Source organism: Felis catus, chromosome B2 (genome assembly GCF_018350175.1).
Source record: "Felis catus isolate Fca126 chromosome B2, F.catus_Fca126_mat1.0, whole genome shotgun sequence".
Classification (NCBI taxonomy): domain Eukaryota; kingdom Metazoa; phylum Chordata; class Mammalia; order Carnivora; family Felidae; genus Felis; species Felis catus.
Genome location: NC_058372.1, coordinates 52,955,624 through 52,977,780, shown reverse-complemented (window position 1 = coordinate 52,977,780; position 22,157 = coordinate 52,955,624). Strand labels below are relative to the sequence as shown.

The window sequence follows — 22,157 nt, the reverse complement described above, 5'->3', positions numbered from 1 at the left end:
AAGGGTTAGTCAACATGATCAACACAGGTATATTGTGTCTGAAGGGGTGATCACATAGTTACTGTTCTATTGGTGTAGCTCAAGACCCAGAGCAACTGAACAAGCATTAACTTATGGAATCTTAATAGTCACCTCGTTGCTGAAGTAAAAAGGAAACCAAAAGGAAACTTAATAATATCAAAAGTTATTTTAAAGGGAGTTCACATTGGTTTGAAGAGTACTTTTCTTCACACACAATATCTACCTTTGTCAAGCCAAGAAACCCATATTTGTAACCAACACACATCTTTACAGTTTTCAGAAGGTAAATCTTCAGGGAAGTATTATTTCTGCGCAGATAAAAATTAAAACTTTGAAAATCTCTAGAATGATAATAAAAGATACTCTCTAGCAAACCAAGGGAAACTTGGAACTTTGTGTTAAGTGCTTATTTAACTATAAAAGGGGCAGTGTGTGTTGTAATGAATGGAAAACCGATTTTACTCTATTCCATTTGTGAACATCTTGTGGCAACCTATTTTAGTATTAGAGAGATCATATATTAAAAAATAATTTCTGCAGTCACCAATGTATACAAGTAAAAATTTGGTTCCTGTTAAATTAACACTTCATTAAAAAAATCAAAATAAAAGCTCAACAAATACATTTTATGTTGTACTGCAAGATAGAAAAAAATTTTGAAGAACAGATTGCCAGTTATTCTATTCCATAACAGCTAGGTTTCTCAGTTCTTTCTTTCTTTCTTTTTTTTTTTTTCTTTTGCTGAGCTCTCTGTCACTGGAAACATCTTAAACCAATTTCAAGTGCTACACCTGAATAAACATGTTGTAAAAGTGTTTATGTATTGAAGTGGGTCAGTTCAAGGTATGGTATTTGGCTGGAACTTCTAATTTCTCTTTTTACAGCAAAAGGGCTGCCAGAAGGAGGAAGTCTGAGCTGAATTAATACATTTGTTACAGTGGAAGTCGAATGGAAACTGCTCTGACCACAAATCAAACTGCCTCTTTCATTTATGCCAGTGATAGAGTTTTTCTAAGAAATATAGACTCTGGCATAGAGCCACTGTAAGTTTGCATTTAAAAAGAGGAACCTATATGCTTATTTGTTTAAGGTTTGCTGCTTTGATTATTTGTAAATTCTTTGGTAGGACTGAGCCTAGTGGCGTTTGTGAGGCAGATAGCCATTTTCATAACTGTGGGAACTGAGTTTTCCTGAGACGTTGTAGAACAATTGATGAGGATACGGATGCAGCTTGGATTAGCACGCACTCTTCTTTTTTCCCCCCTTTTAACCAATACCTCCACATTTAAAGGACCTCTGTGTCCCTCTCAACAGCTGCACAGCCTCACATGACACAGTCTCATTTTCTGACGGTAGAAGGTCTCTGCACAATACAAGTATACACAAAAGTGTTTATGCTGCCAAAATAAATTTTGTTAAGAGCAAGAGTTTATTTGCTAAAATGCCATTGATGCCGTTTCAAGGACTTGTTTTCCTTCCCTTTCTTCTAAGGTGGGTCAGGTCTTATAATGGACTGAGGTTACTCCACAGTCTTTACTGAATAAATATTTTAAGAAAACATGCTCATCTCTCAGGGGGCGAGGCAGAGTCAATCATGCACATATTTCAAGCCACATTATATATATTACTCTTAAAAGATTGGTAACTTCTGTATCTAGAGTAGAAACTTTGCATGAGTTTTTAGCAATTCTCAACTAAATTTACAACCTAAGGTTAAACAGTTATTCCTCCTTGGGTGATTTTCATAGAACTAGATATCAGACTAGAACTGGAAGATTATATATATATATATATATATGTATATATATATATATATATATATATGTACACACACATATGTATCTGAAAATTATATATATATTTCTTTATAATCATATATAAATTACATATATTTATATAATATATATAATTTTCAGTGATTTTTTTTAAATTAGAAGAGCAGAACAAGAGTGAATTGTCAAAAGGGGAAAATAGTTAACACCTAACTCCTAGAGTATCTGTAGAATCAAATTAATTATCATATGGAAAACACTTAGAAAAATGCCTGGCACATATATTGCCAATGTTCCAAACACATTTGGCATTACTGTAAGTATTATATTACTACCCAATGGGAGAGGTTCTTTATCAACATCTACTTCTAGTCTCTAAGACACCTTGACTTCTAATGCATTCCTGGTACAGGCTCTGGTTGCAATCATTCTCTGATACACAACCACACCGACAGCCTCAGAAGGGTCTGGGATGCAGGCTGGTTTAGAGACAAAGGTGAGTCTCCAAACTCACCTGGAGTCTTGCCTCCTTTCTGAGAATCTCCAGGCTCCGTTAACAACTTGTGAAATCCTTTCAGTAAACATCCAGGTGTGTCAAAACTCAGAAAGGGAGGGACTCTGACATTTCCATGATTACTTCAAAATACTTCTGAGGTCGAGAAAGAACTGGAATTTAAAGCAAACCTCCATCCCCAGCAGGGACTTGCAGAATGACCCGTGAGGAGCTTTTAGTGGAGCTATAGCTTTGTAAAGTTTGCTGGGCACAGGCCAGAGGTGAAGGGGGAAGGCTATCAGCACTAATTAACACTTGAAAGGCGTGCAAAAGCTGGAGAAAGTAGAAACACCCAGCCAGCCGTTGGGCTTTTCTCACTTAGAGGAAAATTATAGGGCATTTAATGCAGAAGAGCCCGTAGCTAATATTTTTGAAATTGTTACTTAATGTGGACATTTCCAGGCTGATGGTAGTCAAGCCTTTCCATATAAAATATTGCTGACTTCCAGGTCTGAGAAGGATCAGCTAGTGAAGGCAGCCTGAGGGTGTTCTGTGGTGAAGAATGAAGCAAAATGGAAAACCAAGCATGGATAATTGTCTGTAACAGCAAACTCTCAATGTTTATAAAAATCTGTGGCCTGCAAAGAAAACATTCTGATCATGTTTTAAAAAGTAATGTTACTTTTTCAAAGTACCCTCAGAATTCATTCACGGCAGGTAAACTTTAGCTCTTTTCATAAACCAAGTGCTGTGCGTTCCATTCTAGGACGAAGTATCAATGTAAAATCCGCCGGTCTCGTGGGAAGACATGGGCCTCAGTCAAAACAACCGTTCATGGTGGCCTTCTTCAAGGCAAGTGAGGTACTTCTTCGATCTGTGAGAGCGGCGAACAAACGGAAAAATCAAAACCGCAATAAATCCAACTCTCATCAGGACTCCTCCAGAATGTCCAGTGTTGGAGGTAAGATAAAACCAGAGCAGCAGTTGTGTGCAGAGAGTTATGGGGTCATATGTTGCAAATCAAGTAGCCACAATAAATTTACCCTTTGGATATACCTTTGTTTGGTCTATTAAATCATGCAGCAATGTTTCGAACATCCTCAGGATGTTTCATCACTGAATCACTCAGTTGTGCATTTCAAAGTAAGTACGACTCGCCTTTGTATGTTGAAAGATTCAGTTCAAATTAAAATCAAGCTGGCAGTAATAAAACTATGAAATGGCTACGTCAACAGAGTCTAGCCAAAACTGAACTGCACAACTTGCTGAGTTGACATCTCCCAGAACCTCTCAAATATGGATGGGTAACCAGGTAGATTCAACAGAAAAATACTTCTTTAGTACTTGAAGCGATACATGTGAATCATGCAGTTTACATTTTTTTCTGACAATAAAAGCAGGACAGATTACATGGAAATTAAGATAATATTTCCGTTTCCACTATTTGGACACTATTGTCTAGATAATCTGCTTTAAGTGTGTGTATGTATGTACACACATAGGTATAACATTTAATAACAAAATATTACAGATGCACAATTATCCCAATGTACTTGCAAGTTAATTTATTAATTGCTTGGAATGAATGGTTAAGTGCCAAAATCTGAAGTTATTGAATCATATTATTTATACCAGTAAGTACCTTGTTTAGTCCAGGCTGCAAACAGATTTTCGTTTAGATGGAAATGATGGCTATTTTATTCCAAGAAATTTTCTTTATCTATAAAAAATAAATCTGTTTGAAGGGGAAAATTTACCCTAGAACATCCCAACTGAGTACAATATGTTTGTTCATTTGAAAAGTATGTGTTCTATGTTAATGGCCACCATATGGAGTGTACTTGCCAGGCACAATGGATGAGCTGGTGAACAAAACAGACAAGATCCCTGCATATGGTATTCAAACAAATTAGAATGCTTTACTCTTCCAAAAAGACATTCAGACAATATTTGCCGTTATTCCTGCAATCTTCATTTTTTTCCCTCAATCACTTGAAACTGACAAATCATACTGCACTTTTTTGTTACTCACATGTATATGTGTGTTAAGAAATGATTATAAATAAAACCAAAATAATACGTTTTATTAAGTTGTTTACACCTGGGACGCTCCACAAACATACTAAGCTGGAGTTCACTGGAAGCTTCCTAAGAAGTCTATTTGATGTATCCAGCAACAGAAATGGGGATAGATTTCTTTATGAAATTACATTTTACTAAACTACATACTACATATAGAGCAATGTTTTAAAATGATTTTTCAACAAATAAGTTTAGCCATATTTTTCACTTGAAAGTAAAACATGATATTTGTGCCTTGTTACAAAGCTATTTTATAAAGATCTTCACAAGATATTTAGTTTGGCAAAAATTATAATTGCTTCATATGAAAGATGGAGAAAAATAACTTTCTAAGACCTTTTCTTCCCTGTAAATACTAGCCTGTCAAAGTTGTATATTTTTCTTCTCATGTAGAATGGTTCTGAAATTGGTTGAAATGTTTTTAATTTGATGTAGCAGACTGCATTAAGAAAAAGTTTTGTTAACCATGGATAGAATAGTGAATAATTTTTTAGGAAGTCACAAAGGGAAAAGTGCAAGTTGCATACTTATTATTGGACCTTGTAACGACTGTGGCAGAGGCGTTCCAGAGACTGAAATCATCAAAGTTCTTTTCCCTGTTGGTGAACTCTATTTATCTTCTCTTTCTGACCACAAGTAACAAATGTACTTCTATAACTAGAGATGAATAAAACACATGGAGCAGAAATCATGTAACTTTTCACCAGTTTCCTAACACTGTTTAGAGAACAAAATTATTCTAATACAGACCAATATTTTCTTTTTAAAAAGTTTGTCATTGGCAGCCATTTCTGTGAAATATGTGGTAGATGTTTTGGAGCATGTTCATATTTTGATAATAAGAAAGAAAGTAGCTGGTTTGTGTCTAGGAGACGTAACCTTTCAATAGGTAGTAATCAAGCAGACGGGAAGAAGTCTCATAGGATTTGGCCTAACAGACAGGGGTTTAAGGAAAGGGAATGCTAATATAAACACAACATTTGATACTTAGGAGACTTGAAATGCCAGTGAAATTTTAAAATTATTCAAATATAAATAATAAATGCTGTAATAGCACTAAGCCTTTACAATAAATTACTGTTTGAAGACTACATGGCTAAGAAAGAAGCCAATGGGGGAAGAGAGTTGTATTAGATGTTTACCTGATTGCATTTTGTTCTTCTCCAAAGCATATTGCCAAATGTCAAAAGTCTCAGTTAATGCAGGAGAATTAAAACCCAGGTCATTCTCACTTTCTCTACCCAATTTCTTTTCTATTTCAAAGATTCTTGCCTTCCAACTTCTTAGTAACCCTTTGTTCTGTAGCCTCGCTCTATGGAAGAGCCTAGAACAAACATTGTCTAGCACAAAATAGGAATTGTTAAGTAAATTAATGTGTCCATTGTATGGAAAAAACTAAATTCCTCTTTCAGGGGATATACACAGTGCCACAGTGCCCAGATTTTCTGTAGAACCTGTCCCTCTTTGTTTCTGTTCAGATTTTTGGCAAGGAGTTTGAGCAGACACATTGCGGGAGATATTGCCGCCCCATGAGGCAGCACAGTGGATGTTTATTTGAATTTTACATGTAGAGGAAGGAACTGGAAGTAATAGCTATTTTATTAGTTAGGTTAAAAATGCTGTATGCACTAGGTTGATAAGATTGTAAAGAATCTGCTGAGAACAAGATGCCGTTCTAAGGACTATATCAGTGCTGAAAAGAATAGAGTATTAAGAATTTGGAAGAAGTGTAAGACAAATGGCAAGTCCTCGTTCACTGCAGATCTTGAAAAGTCTGCTTATTGTGTGCTGGATACTCAGTGTAGTTGAAGGTGAATCCAGTCATTAGTGGCTCTGCCTAAGATCTTGGTGATTTCTTAGGCCAACTAGTTCAAAGAGTCATTGGAATGGAAACATTTTGTATGTATTTTCAACTCTGATAGGCACTATCTTTTGCCTAATACATACAATATAAAGTCATGCCTCTTGGACAGACTGATGTTGATCAAAACCAGAAAGAACAATTAATTACAATTATTTCCCCAAAAGGTTTTATATCATGTAATTAACACATATTTTCATTACTTAAAAATAAGCAAATAATAAGCAAAACTAAAATTCTCTCTCGATCCCCTAAGTACTTTTGAAATAGGTTACTCTGATACACATATCAACATGGTATTTGTACTTCTTTGTACATGGATTTGCAAATCTTTTCCTCATTATATACATCTCTTGTGGAGAATATATTTTTATTATGTGTTTTTAATTACATAAATGATATATCTTATGTAGTTTTCAGGACTATTTTAGAGCAGTTTTAGGTTCACAACAAAATTGAGAGGAAGGTACAAAGATTTCCCACATACTGCTGCTCCAGACATGCTTAGCCTCCCCCATTATCAATGTTACTCATTAGAATGGTGCCTTTCTTACCAAGGATGAATCACAAGGAAGAATCTATAATTTTTCAAAGTTCATACTTTATATCAGGGTTAACTCCTGGTGTTGTACCTTCTGTGGGTTTGGACAAATATATAACGATATGTATCCATAATTATGATATCATACAGAGTACTTTCATTGTCCTCAAAATCCTCTTTCCTTTGGCTATTCATCTCTCTCTCCCCTTAGAAACCACTGGTCTCATTGTCCTCAAAGTTTTGGCTTTTCCAGAATGTCATAGAGTTGGTTTTATGGATTTTTTAAAAAACAATATGTCTCAGCCATCTTTCAAATAGAGTGACTTCATTCTTTTTAACTGTTGCAATATAGTCAACAGTGTGTATGTCAGGGTTGATTTAGTCATGCCACTCTTAAACAACATTTTGGTTGTTTCCAAATTGGGGCTCTCAAGATCACGGTTGTAGTGGAAACCCTACAAGGCTGCACCTGTGAGAATGTTTCTAATTCACTTGATTTATTTAATAGTTAACACTAAAAACTGTTATTTGTGCCCTGAATCATGCAAAATTTTGGAAATCCCTCCTAAAGAAACGATTATTTTTGTGCATATGTTATCTATCTGTACATTTATTTATCTGTTATCTATTTAGGATTTTGTCATTAAATCCTGAGTCCACCATTTACTATTTGTAAAATCTTGGACAAGATGTCACCTCTCCCTATCTCTGTTTCTTCATCTGTAAAGTAAGAATGTTCATAGTATTTGCCCCCTCAGATGAGAATTAAATTAATTCAATGAACTAATTAATTAAATGAATTAAATGAATTAATATTAACAAAAAACTGAGAACATTGGTACATGGCTTATTTGGTATAAGCCATTATCACTGTTAATTCTTAATGAGTTATATGGTTTGGTGTTTCAGAACTGGTGCATAAAGAGTTCAGACTCTTATATCAGAGAAAACTAGAAGCTCTCTCCCTAAAAAGTACCAATATTCCTGCTTATTGGAGTTTCTTGGCCTTTGAGACTTCAGAAGCAAGAAGGATTTTATTTTATTTTTTTTTAATGTTTATTTATTTTTGAGACAGAGAGAGACAGAGCGTGAACAGGGGAGGGGCAGAGAGAGAGGGAGACACAGAATCTGAAACAGGCTCCAGGCTCTGAGCTGTCAGCACAGAGCCCAATGCGGGGCTCGAACTCACAGACTGTGAGATCATGACCTGAGCCGAAGTCGGACGCTTAACCGACCAAGCCACCTAGGCGCCCCACAAGAAGGATTTTAGAGGCCTTCACTAATTTGGCCAGTCTATCTGAGCAATTAATTATATAAAATAAATTCGTCAATAGACATTAATGGATTGTGTCTGTTGCCAATTCTCTGTCTAGAAAGAATCCATAGAGAGAATACATCTCGGCATGATTTATTGTAAAATAAATGTATTCAATATTAAATAAGCACCCATTGGGGCACCTGGGTGGCTCAGTCTGACTCGGGCTCAGGTCATGATCTCATGGTCTGTGAGTTTGTGAGTTTGAGCCCCACTTTGGGTTCTCTGCTGTCAGCACAGAGCCTGTTTTGGATCCTCTGTCCCCCTCTCCCTGCCTCTCCTCTACTCACACTCTCTCTCAAAAATAAATAAACATTAAATTTTTTCAAATAAATAAGCACCCATTGTGCAATAAGCACAGTATTAACTATATGCTGATAAAAGATGGATAACTAAGGAATTTGCTTCCTAAAAACCACTCCCACAGAAATAGGAAAGACATGAGAGTTAGTAATTATTAGGAGGTCAATTCTATTCAAGTAGATATAAGGTAGTGTAATAGTAGGAAGGAGGGAGCACCTAACCAATACCAAGTATGGCTCAAAAGACTTCATGAGGGATTTATATGAGAAATAATAGACATTTTCCAGAAATGGAAAGGGAGGTGAGGCCATTTCAGATGGATGTGCAGTTACAGAGCCATGAATCCATGTTAAATATCTGGGCATGCAAGTTGCTTTGTGTGAGATGTGTGAGAAAAACTAGAAAAGTATGCAGGAACCAAATTATAAAGAGTAGAGTATGTGATAGTTAGGAACTATGGTGTCTTCATCCGGAAATTGGAAAAAGGAGTACCATAATCAGATATGCATTTTAAAAAGTTAAACTTGGCATCAGAGTGAAGGATGGGATGCCAAGGGAGGAAATCGAAAGCACAGATAATGACTAGGAGGCTAGTCCAACACTCCAAGTAGCAAAGATTATAGATTGGAGAAAGGGGAAGTGGAAACCAAAACATGTGGGATGGGGCCAGCAGCGGGTGGTGAGACGGGCTTTGGGAGATGAGAGTGTCAAGAATAAGTGGAAGGTATAGGAAAATGATATGGATATGAGCCCAGATTGTTAGATGAAAGTTAGGACTTGACAGTGACACAGAAAATAAAGTAAAAGAAAAAAAATAGAGCTTCCTGTGGGAGCATCAGTACTTTAAATATAAGCAAGGACAAAAAGCAATTCCGTAAAAGAGAAGACTATGGTGAGAGATGGAGGAGGAAAGCAGGGATGAACTGTTATCCTAGGTCAAAGTTACTGGAAGAGGATGTTGAGGAAGTGTGAGGTAACCAAGAGAGCACAGGGTTTCCAAAAGGTTATCTAGACTAGAAATGGGTCAGTCAATGGGCTTTGTGGACTAATGTAGTGTAGGACATGAAGAAGAAAGAAAGAAAATCAAGAAACTTACTAAACGTTCTCACTTGGGCCACTAGGTGACAGTGATCTTGTTAACCAAAGTAGTGATCTGAAGGGTAGCATCTTAAGAGTGTAAGGTCAGAAGTAAAAATAGTGAGTAGGAAGCTTTTATTTAGAAATGCCTGGTGGGGAGTTGGAAACTCAGGGTTGTGGACAGTTTTTACATCAGTAAGTTCAAAGTTGAAGATATTAGTTGGATCACCCACATAGATGCCTTGCTAACCAGAATTCAACAAACACAGCAGATAGTTATTATTTTGTTGTAATCTGTTCTGTGTCAGACATTTGTACGTAGAAGAACACAGTTACTGCTACACAAATCAATAACAGTAGTTCCTAGCGGATTGTGCATAAATTCAAGAGAGGGATTCATTGGCTATAGAAGATGGTGATTAAGATAGAATGGCGGTAGTATTTTGAAAATCCCTTATCTTTGAAAGGGATTGTTATGTGTTTGGAGTTTATCATGAATTTCTATACCCCCCAGTGCCATATCAAGATTTACATTATCAGTCTATTTTAGTATTATTCCTGCTTCTTTACCTCTTAGACCTTCATTCACTTGTCATTTCCATTTTCTATAAATTAGTGAAAACCCTGCTGCTTAGGTGCTGACTTCCTTTTTTTCTGTTGGGCCCTGAGCATGAGAATGCTAACACCTCTTTTAGTTTGAAGCATAGTTTCTCATCATATTTGACTTATTTAAGCTTTTGACATGCTTGAGTGTTAAATTGTGTTTTGGGTATTTTTTTTTCTTTTCTTTTATAGATATGTCTATATTTCACCCACTGAAGAAGCTCATACTAGATTTGAAAGAAAGAAAGAAAGAAAGAAAGAAAGAAAGAAAGAAAGAAAGAAAGAAAGAAAGAAAACCTATATTGGTATATGGAGTTGTCTGGATTTAATTTTCCTGGCCTACTTCATAGCTAAACTAACCCATGTCTATTTACTTGAATGTTTGTTTTTCAGAGACTAGTAGACAGACCATTGAAGTCCTATGTAGAGTTCAGGATTATTGATTTTTGCTACTTTTAACCTCCATATTTTTTTTCAAAAATTTTTTCTAAGACAAAATAACTCCTTAAAAGAAAAGATTAACCTTGCACTGTTTGCAGAAACTGATCATAAAGAAATTTGCATAAAGTATTTACCAATATTTGCAATATTGGCACTGGTTTCTCAATATTATTACCGTTATGAGACAAAACAAAGAAATGATGCATTTGTAACACCTCCATTGTGGTTGAGGAATGTTAGCATACTTTTCTAGTGTGGTTGTGGCAACAGAACATTTTAATAATTTCTGGCAGAATTCTTCATTTCTCAGCAGGTTAATCTACAGTGGCATTATATCCCTTTCATTATAATTTTCAAAGAGCTGTCAATCAATAATTTTTAAAGATATAAATTTAATTTCCTTGCCCTTCCTCCTTTAGTTTATTCTGCCAACCATTTATAGTAAACCTAATTGTAGGCTTTGCTGGTTTTGGTACCACATTCACCTCACTCATCCATTAATTTTTATTTCTGACAGAATAAACATATGGTCCTAATGCTTTATGAAATCAGACTCTTGGAACCAGATTCTGTTATAAATTTCATTGCTCGTTACCTTTATGTGATGTTACATTAATATACATCACTTAGCCTTCATGAAAAGTTGCATAGATGGAACAGATCTATTTGACTTTTAAGTTTTACTTTCTCTTTTTATAAACATGGAATTCATGTAACCATATATGTAGTTTATGGCTTTTCATATATACTTGTATGTGTTATTGGCTACAGTGTCTTTATTCATATTTGATGGTTTTAATTAAGACAAGGATGAATGAATAATATTCCTGTTATTGTCTAATGCAGGGGTTGGCGAAGTAAGGACTCAGGGCCTCTTTTTGTATGACCCAATTTCTGAGAATAGGTTTTACATTTTTAAATGTTTGAAAAAGACTCAAAAGAAGGATAAAATTTTGTTTCCTGTAGAAATCATATGAAGTTCAAATTTTAGCCTCCAAAAGTAAAGTTTTATTGGAATATAGCCATATCTATCCATTTACATTAGTATATAGCTGCTTTCACGCTGTAGTGGCAAGGTTCACTCATTGTAATGGCAGACCCCATAGACTAAAATATTTACTATCTTTTTAAAGAAAAGGTTTTCTGACCCCTGGTCTACTGCATTGCTGACTTTTATTTTCTTATGAATTTCAAAAATTTATAGAATCAAAATAACACCAGAATCAATTATTTCTTTCCCCTAAAAATTACACAGGCAACTATTCCATTTCATGTTCTTGTATTTACTGTTACAGCATGCTTGTCCAATTTTGTCCTGGGCAAAATTGATTCCCTGTGCAATTCTTATTCTGCCCCAAGAAGAATTTGCCCAAAGAATAAGAGTGCTGTATTCTGTATGGCCCAAAGAATATTCTTTGCCCAAAGAATAAGAGTGCTGTATTTCAAATACATTCTCTTTTCTCCATTTTCTGTCATTGTCTACATATTTAATTTGTTTTAATAAAGCTAATTGCACAGCAGGGATAACTCTGATCTAGAAGTAAAAAAGCCTGAGTTCAATATTTAATCATTATTTTGTTTTCTAGGCAGAGATTTTTAAAAATTCTTTTTTAATTTTTTAAAGTATATTTATTTATTTTGAGAGAGACAGAGACAAGTGTGGACAGGGGAGGGACAAAGAAAGACAGAGAGAGGAGAGAGAGAGAGAGAGAGAGAGAGAGAGAGAGAGAGAGAATCCCAAGCAGCCACCACGCTGCCAGTGCAGAGCCAGATGCAGGGCTCAAACTCACCAAACTGTGAGATCATGACCTGAGCCCAAACCAAGAGTAGGATGCTTAACAGCCTGAGCCACCCAGGCGCCCCTCTAGGCAGAAATTAAATAAATAACTACATGAAGTAACTGTGAAAAGTGGATGGCAAGACCTGCTAAGACAGACTCCATGGATCTTTGAAATGTCTACATTTTCATTAGAGGTTGAGAATAATTAAACTGGAAGGTGACATCTTAAGACAGACTACTCTGTGTAGTAAACAACTACACTGATTTAACAGAGATGACTGTCAGAGTGAATGTAGCAGTTGTTCCTAAAAGAAAGAAATAGCTGTCTTCTTTGAAAATAAGTTATTTGGCTGGCTCCCTTACCCTACATTTTTTCCTCTTTCATATGTCATATTGGAAATAATAAAAAATGGGTTGGTTTTTTGAATGTTATTTGTATAAAGTGTGAGTAAGCACTAAGGAAGGCAACATAGAGTTTCTATAAAGTTCTGTGTTTCTTTGATGTTTTGATTTAGTCTGGATACAGTATGGAGGCTCTCTATTTAACCTTAATTCTTTTTAAAAAAATTCTTAATTCTTTTAAGTAATTATAAAAGATTGTGAGTTTTGCGAATTATATTCTAAAATATATAAAGGAAATAATATATTTCCTTTGCTTCAAGTTATTTGTGGAACACATTGAGGAATTCATTTATATATTCCTCAAATATTTATTGAGTACCTACTATATGTCAGAAACTATTTCTGAAATGTGGGATATATCAGTGAACCAAACAGAACCAAACAAGATTTTGGCCCTCTGGAACTTATACTCTAGTGGGAGGAAACCGACAAGAAACAATGTACATAATAAATGAATAAAAGGTATAGCATATTAAAAGATGGTAAGTGAAATGGAAAAAAAAATAAGAGCAAAGTGAGGGATATCAGGAATATCATGGTGGGAGTTGTGATCTTAAATAGGGTAGTTAGTGAAGGCTTCACGGACAAGATGATGCTTAAGTGAAAAGTTGAGGAATGCCTATAGCTTCCTCAACTTTTGGATATATATAACTTTTGGATATATCCAAATCCAAGGGGTAGGCATTTCAGGGAGAGGGAAGAGTGAGTATAAAGGCCCCTAAGATGGGCGGAAGCTGACCTGGGTAGAAAACAGCAAGGAGGTATAATGGCCAGAATGGAGTAAAGGAGAAGAAGTTTAATAGGAAATGAGTGAGAGAGATGATGGGGTCAAATCATACAGGAACTTGTAAACCACTGTAAAGATATTTCACTTAGTGATATGAGGAGACCAGAGTGGGACTTTTTGCTGGGGAGTGATAGAATTTGATTTACTTGTTAGAAGGTCTACTTGACTGCTTTTGTTGTAGAAGAGCAAGAACAGAAGCAAAGGGAATTAGGAATGGGAATATTGCAGTAATTCAGGCGAAAGCTGACGTGGCTTGAACCAGGACTACTCATGGAGGTGGTAAGAGTAGGTGGATTTTGGACCATTTCGAAGGTAGCATGTGGAGGGTTTCTTGGCAGGCCGGATGTAAGAGCAAGAGGAAAAAGCAGAGTATATTTTGACACTTTCTCTCTTTTTGGGGGGGAAGCTGCCATCAGTCAAAAATGGAGGGGTTTACAGATTGGACAGGTTTTGGGAGAACATCAAAAGCTCAACTTTGAGTATTCTGAATTTAGTGAATTAAAATCAACTCAGTAAGATCCCAGTTAGTACCTTCCCAGTGTCTACCTCATGGAAGATGTTAAAAAAACATCGTATGAGCATTTAATGTATACAAATATAAGAAGTACCACTACAGTGTGAAATAATAAATGAGCATTCATTGAGCAGCTAGTACTCAATGAATGGCAGGCATCAGACCGTGCACCATAAAGCAGGGAGTCTAACTAAATTCTTGTTAGAACCTCAGAAGGTAAATGGTATCTTCTACATTTTACAGAAGAAGAAACTCATGACAAGTGATTTGCCTAAAGTTCACATAATTAATTAGGTGGCTCTGGCTTCAAACTCCTAGTTTACGATTCAGACTCCTAGTTTACAACTTTAAATACAGCTTCTTTTTAATTGATCAGTGATCTCACAAAATAAACATTATGATACCTGATAAGCTGCCTTGTCTTTAAAATCTGATTTTTACCTTCAGATTATAATACAAGTGAACAAAAACAAGCCTGTAAGAAGCATGAACTCTATGTGAGTTTCCGGGATCTGGGATGGCAGGTAAGAATGGTCAGTTAACTAGGGTGCTTCTTTCCCATTTTATTATAAATCCAGAGTTATTCATAATCTTTGTTAGTAATATTTCCAATATATTAACCAATTATATTTGATATGACTATTCACTATATAAGTTACCCACATCATTTTTATTTCTCCCTTATCCTTTTGCCATTGAAACATCATTATTAGGGTTTACAGTAAAAAAAAAACAACTACGCTGAAGAAGAAACATAATCCTATGATACTTAGAAAGTGGAAAAACAGGTGCTGTTGTTTACATATCTCAAAGTTTTAATTTTATACCAATTGTTCAGATTTACTTGAGTAACAGCATTTGGCCCCTTATGGTCTCAAACTCAAGAGCTTGGAAACAGAATCCTTGTCTATAATGTTATTAATAAGTAGATCTACAGAAAAAAAAACATTTTTCTTGAACTTAAAAAATCTTATTGCTGTCTTTTACAAATGCTTCACAAAGAGGGTGAGGAAGAGAATTTAACCAAAATAGTTTTTTTTTTAATTTTTATAATTTTTTTAAATTTATTTTTGAGAGAAAGACAGAGTACTAGTGGGGAAGGGGCAGAGAGAGAGAGGGAGATACAGAATCCAAAGCAGGCTTCAGGCTCTGAGCTGTCAGCACAGAGCCCAACGGGGCTCAAACCCACAAACCGTGGCTTTGACCTAAGCCAAAGTTGGATGCTTAACCGACTGAGACACCCAGGTGCCCCAACCAAAATAGTTTTTAATGGCTTTATGTATTGATAGTTTAAATTGAAGTTTTTAGATTATATTATCCGATTATAATGGATTTGCAGAATTTGAGTTATCTCATTGAAAAGTAATAATAAAATGTAAGCATTTAAAAATTTTATGATAAACCTTCAACATGATTCATTCAGTAAGTTTATTTGGACCAAGTTTTACTTCTTGGGGAAAAAAACATCAGGACAACCATTCCACATGCCAATTTTTGGCTTCCTAAAAAATTTCATGTGCCTTTCTCAAGAGTTTGCTCCAAATTATTTCTTCTAAGGAGACTATAAAGTTAACACATGAATGGAAAGAAAAACAGAAAAAGGAACAAATATTAAAGCTTTAGGAGGTTGTCAGACTTCTAAAACCAGGAATGAGTTATTAAGAAGTAATGGGAATTATCTCAATTAAGTTTATTCTTCTTTTCCTTTCTGGTTCACTTGAACTTTCCAAAGTTCATCATTTCCTGTTTAAACAATATTTACAATGCTATTTAATGATTATGGTTTTATTCATGAATACATGAATTAATACATACTATGAATATCCTACATAGCAACCTCTTGGGAAAAATTACAGAGGGCAATTTCTTGTGAAAATATTTATACTTGTGTTGTAAACTTGAACCTAAAAATAAATTAATGGCTTGAGGAAGGCTGTCATGTTAGAATAATTGTTGGATGAAGAAGAGAAACCTATCTAAACTAAATATGGGTATTCTTCAAGAATTACTTTATTTTTATTTTGGTGATTTCTTTTCTCCTCCTCCTCCTCCTCCTTTGTTTTGTTTTGTTTTGTCTTCTGTTTATGTGTGTGTGTGTGTGTGTGTGTGTGTGTGTGTGTGTGTGTATTTTAGGACTGGATTATAGCACCAGAAGGATATGCTGCATTTTATTGTGATGGAGAATGTTCTTTTCCACTCAATGCCCACATGAATGCCACCAACCATGCCATCGTTCAGACTCTGGTATGCTTTGTTTTTGTAGAATTGAAAGTGGTTTATGATGCAAGCATCATATAAAATTTATTTTAAAGGGAAGCATCCATTTATAGCTATAAATGTATGATTTTTTCTTTTAAAACTCCTTTGGTATTTTTTAGAGCCAAACTAACAATTGTGGATATAGTCAGGACATTTGGGCTTGTTTAAAGAATAATTCTGATTCCAGAATGGGGAAGGATTCAGCTAGGAAAATTGGAGTAACCACATGAAGTAGTCACTCTGCACTGATTTCTTCACTATGCAATATGACTAACCACACAGGTTCCCAAGGGCCATTTCTAACCTAGCAATTCATTAGTAATCATTGCAAAAACATTGAATAATAGCCTTACTGAATTTCATCTGAGCGCTTTTACTCTAATTATTTAAGAATGTTCCACAACATATTTTCATATTATGAAAGTTCTTCGAATAGAATGTAAGTAGAAGACTCATTTCTATTTCTTGATACTAGGTGGTTTTTTTTGTTTGTTTGTTTGTTTTAAATAATCTTTAAGGTGGATTTAATCTTCTTTTCTTCCCTTCCTCACTCAGGAATTTAGCAATGATTTAATCTCCAATAACCTGGGCTTATTTTTGTGAAAACAATAGTTAAGTGTTGGTTTCATGCTGTCTAAATGATTCTACTATATCTAATGAGTTCGAGAAACCTCTTGAGACTCTGACATACCTGCCTTATGGTATATGACTTACGGATTTGGCAGTGGGGCAGTCTGGAAGACTAAGTGAAAGGCTTCTAGAAGGTGCAATAGACTGATAACATTACAAAGTAATGTTTAGATTAATACGAACATTTTAACTGTATGTCATCAGTATAGAAGGAAGAGAACAAAGTATTTGAGATTTAAGATTTAGTGACAGAGTGGTTATTTGGTGGATGGCAGTAGGTGAGCAGTAGCTATAAGAAAAAAAAAATCTTTGTGGGTGAGTCTTGTTTGCGGCCAATAAGAAACATAACTATTAGAATTTATGAGTTGACTCTTCAGAAGATTGTTTCAGAATTAATTTAAAATTTAAAGCTAATGGAAAGACTATCCCAGTTTTCTTCTGAATATGAAAGGGTATGTCTAAATTGACAGATTAATCCTTGAATGACTTGGTATTTTCTATTCTCTTCCCTGACATCATAGGTACTAGAGAATAGTTAGACACCAAAGACACACATCTGTGGCAACTAGAGCATGGATATTGTCAAAAACTTTGGAAATAATTTAGAGTAAAAACAAACAAACAAACAAACAAAACAAAACAAAAAAGCCAGAGATAAAACAAATGTATATTTTGAAAGGCTTTCATTTAAAATATTCTTTTTATGCTTGACTAATGAGATTGTCTACTTCTGTGCCATATGCAAGGTATAGAGTAAATTCCTGTGAGAATTTTAAGATTTGTTATGCTTTCATCTTTGCTTTTTATAAATAGAAGCACTTCTTGATACAGGAGATCATTTCTGGGGAATGGGGCAGGTCTTCAAGTTGTATTCAAACCTCCTCCAGTAAAAAGACTATGTGAACTCTAGCCATCTATCCTTGCCTATGAGACTTCATCATAACCCAAAAGCCAATTACTTAGAGAGAAATGCTACTGTTTTAAGCCTTGGAAGAATAGCCATGATCACTGGCTTTTTGTAGGGTCAGAGCAACAGTCACTATTAGCTTACAGAGAAATGACACTTTTTCAGAAAATTCTTTGCTTCTTTATGCTGTCATCTCAATGACTCAGCAGACTTCTGCTTCATGAGATATGCATCTAATATATCAAAGTTTCCCTCAGGCTAAGAATTGCTTAATTATTGAAAAACTCTGTCAAAAACTCTCCCTTTCTCTCATTTTTTCTTTTCATTTTTTTTCTTATAAATATACAAGCACATACTGTCAGCTTTTAGGGCTGTAGTCTGGAAGGCAGTGTCAAAAAATAAACATTTAAAAAAAAATCTGACATGGACTTGGAACAAGACCCTGCTGTGTATCACTGTCCTGGGATATGGGACATAAGTCATTGCAAAACTTGAAGCATACATGGGAAGTTTGATTTTTTTTTTCCTGGCATTGTGCACTCTACGTTTGTTCTGTGTAGGACATGAAACAAGAAGACAGGCATGTTTGTTGTTAAAGGCAAGCATATTTGTGACTAATATGTTTGAGAAACTATTCAAGAACAATCCATTGTTTCAGAATGATTGCTTCGTGAAGCTGCCAAGGCCATTGAAACGAGAGGTTATCAATCATGTATGTGTGGGTTATGGAAGATAAAGCTTATGAGGGACAAAAGCTGCATCTGAAATTTGTAGAAACTATCCAACTTTTAGTTTTGTGAGGTCTTAGGAAATTTCAAGTTCATGTCAGATCACCTCATTTTTCCTGCTGTTTCTATCCACATGCAGGGCTCCTATATCATTTCAGCCAGGACACTGTGCAGCCAAAACTCTAAGAGTCTGTATTTGCTTTTTGTGGATCCCTCAGGACTCATCAGTGGGACTTCCCATAAACCCCTTTGGGGAAAGGGCCAGGGTAGGTGGGTGGGAAAGGGGAAACCATGTTCTGGCTCCTTGCTCAATTATCGCAAATCATAGGCAGACTGCCAGTCTGATGGAAATGAGAGTAAACCCTTTACTTAAGTATTTCACTTTCAGTATACAGCTACCTTTTAGGCTTTTGGGGGAGAGGGATATGCAATTTGTAAAATATCTAGGCTCTTTGCTTCTGATTTAGCTTGGCCTGCTTTTTTGGCGCTTGGCTAGGAGAGAAAGAAAGTCAAAGCCAATCCAGTAACAAAAAATTCTATAGAGAAGAGTTGAAATCATTGCTTTAAAACAACTTTTGGATTGTACCTGGAATATATTTTGCTGCGATTTTTATGCTTCCTTTAGCTGTGGAAAATTAAGAGTTGGCATAACTTTAGTGATTTATTGCTTAATTGTCCTTTAAAAAATAATTCTTAGATTCAAATCTTTCTGAGATTCAAATCTCGTGGTGTCACTTCACTGATTTGCATTTATAACTTCTGTACTTCTCATGAAGCCTATAGAAGTTGTCTTTTTAACCAAAAGCAACTCAGTGCAGGTTGCCATGTTCTTTCCCCCAGGAAAATTTCCACTGAATATTCCATAGAAGGAGTTTTCCTTACTTGGTAGAATATTTTTCAAGGCCCCAACACATAATTAGAACTGGTGAGTTGGTTCTAGGTGTTAATGCTTAAAAATACATCCTTCACTACCAGTTTCCAACCCCCACCCCAGCCATTGAGCATAAATAGGAGAAGAGTGATAGGTTAAGGGTGTACCTGACTGCGAGTGACAAAACAGGAATATTATTTGAAAGCTGTGGACAAAATGTCTTATTTCTTAAAAAACAAAACAAAACATGTTTTTCTTTCCCAGGTTCATCTGATGTTTCCTGACCATGTGCCAAAGCCTTGTTGTGCTCCAACCAAATTAAATGCCATCTCTGTGCTGTACTTTGATGACAGCTCCAATGTCATTTTGAAAAAATACAGAAATATGGTAGTGCGCTCATGCGGCTGTCATTAATATTAAATAAGAATGGTAATAAGAAAAAGATCTGTGTTAAGGTTTATGACTAAAATAAAAAGTATGCTTTCAGACAAAAAGGGAATTTCATAAAATTTGTCTGACTCATTTCATCTCTGTTCCTATGTACGATATCATGTATATAGTCACTTTTATTTATTTAATGGTATATATCTCCTTTGTGGATGCCTTATCAATAAAATCTATTTTATAGGTCTATTAAATGTAGATAGCCTGGTTTGACATTCAAAGGGATATGCTAAGTCCAATTCAATTCCATTTCAACATTCTTTTTCTAATACAATCTTTATATGGTTATCTGAAATTAGACAGGACTCCTTTGTCATCAGTGAGGGAAATTGAACGCATTTAGTTATGTTGTGCCAGTGAAAACTGTGATAGGATATTTATTTAGAAATAAAACTAAAACAAAGAAAAAAGATGAACAACCCAAACAAAAATGCTTGGATAAACCCAAGTTTTCTTTTAGAGTTTCTGCTTCATTAGATAAAGTGAAATCTTGAACTGGATTTGAATACATAAGCAGTAGGCAGAACACAGAAGACGAAAGATGACACACAATTGTTATAACTGTTTTCTTTAACCGAATTGGTGTAACTGGAGGAGTGTGTTCCTTCCTGGCTTGTGGACTGGAGATTTTGCAAAGCACTCAAAGTTTCAGGAACTCTGTGGAGACAGGCTTGAGCCTATGTCCGTAACTTTCCAAGTTAACACTAAAAAATCGTAGTACAACCTTCTTACCTCAAATAAATCACGTCTGCCTATTATCTAGAACACGACTTCTGCAGATTTTTTTCCCCAGATTTAAAAACAGTCCAAAATAAAGAAACGTTTACATGCGCTCCGCTTCCCTCCCCACAGACAAGAGTCACTGCATACATAAAACATACCGGAGCAAAGATGCCGACAGAGCCATTTTCTTTAGCTCTCCTTTCAAACTGAGTTTGCTGATTGATGTGATGCAAGGGATTTTATTTAGGTGAAAGCACTGAAACTAAACTGAAGGAAATTACCAAAAACCCCAGAATGGCTTTGACAGAATTGCCATTTCGAAAGAACAGCTGAAATCCATTTTTCATATCTTTGAGAATGAGCTCAATGAAAACCTTATTTTGTAAGGGGATTTTGTAAACCTTCCTCCAAGAGCAAATAATTCCAAACGGGAAGGTTCTGTTGTGTGTATGTGCATGTGTATTCTTCCCTCTGAAATTAATTTATTTTCTTTCTTTGCCTTCTAAGGCTTCTCTTTAACACACAGTTACTTTGGGAAGGATGACATTTAGATGGATTACTTGCTCTTTCTGGTGGCTCCATGGTTAGGCTTATTTACAGTTCATCTAAAATATTCATAAAGCACCACTTTCTAATCATGTTTTGGACCTTTCAGATCAAACTTGTATCAGAAATAGCTTCCAAAATGTTTTAAGTTCATTTGTAATTCAGGTATATTGCAATGTTGTTTTAAAATACAGTTTATCTTAAAGAAAACTTGATAATAACTATATTGGGGGGTACATTAAGTAATATATTTTAAAATAAATAGTGTGCCATTGTAAGAATAAGAAACGGAAGTCTATTATATTCTCTAAATGTGCTGTTTAAATATATTTCTATATTTTAAAATCTATTAAATGTGTGACGCTAGTTTCTGCTGTGCTGTATTTAAGAGGGATACAAAAATGTAAGTGTGTTATGAATTGAGACTAGAAGACTATCAGATGTAAAATGTTCGTGGGTTACTTGACTCTTTATGCTGTTTTTAATTGCCAAAACTAACTTTTGTGTTTTTAATAAATAATTCACTGTTAAATGGATAAAGCAACAATCCATGAATTAAATATCTTCTTAATCGGCTCCAATAACAAAGAGATTTTGAAAATAGCAAAAATGATAAGGATGGAAAAATACCCCACTGGTTCTTTTTCATTTAAGAAAGTAGATCATTAGCATCAGTATTTTCCCACTTTTTCAAATTAGATATATGAATATATGTACATATATGCACATATGTTCAGTTACATTATTCTCAAAGAACTATTATAGTAAATTTGTAGTATTACTTTGGTAATACTTAAGCTGCTGTCAGAAACCAGAATAATTTGGCCTATTTTAATAGAATCCAAATAACTCAAGTCTTTTTAGTTCTTTAGGTATTGGCTTTTTGTGTTTGTTTTTTAAATTTCCTGCTTTATATGCATTTTGCTTTGTAAAGTGGCCCTAATTCTTTTTGAAAGGAGAAGGGCATAAATCACAAACATTCCAGTTCTTTAAAATTAAGACAAAAATAAATCGTCTACATCGAACTAAAGAAATAAGAAAAATGCAGTAAAGAATA

The 22,157-nt window shown here is 35.1% G+C and overlaps 1 protein-coding gene across 1 annotated transcript in view; it reads left to right on the top strand.

Annotated features, from left to right (window-relative positions):
* The window catches only part of BMP5 (bone morphogenetic protein 5), a 116,502-nt gene extending 94,855 nt beyond the window's left edge, over window positions 1–21,647 (top strand). Inside the window, exons 4-7 of the mRNA XM_003986274.5 lie at window positions 3,053–3,247; window positions 14,440–14,516; window positions 16,126–16,236; window positions 19,652–21,647. Coding sequence (XP_003986323.1) covers window positions 3,053–3,247; window positions 14,440–14,516; window positions 16,126–16,236; window positions 19,652–19,801 — 533 coding nt within the window. The 3' untranslated portion in view covers window positions 19,802–21,647. The remainder of the gene's footprint in view (window positions 1–3,052; window positions 3,248–14,439; window positions 14,517–16,125; window positions 16,237–19,651) is intronic.
* The last annotated feature ends 510 nt before the right edge of the window (window positions 21,648–22,157 follow it).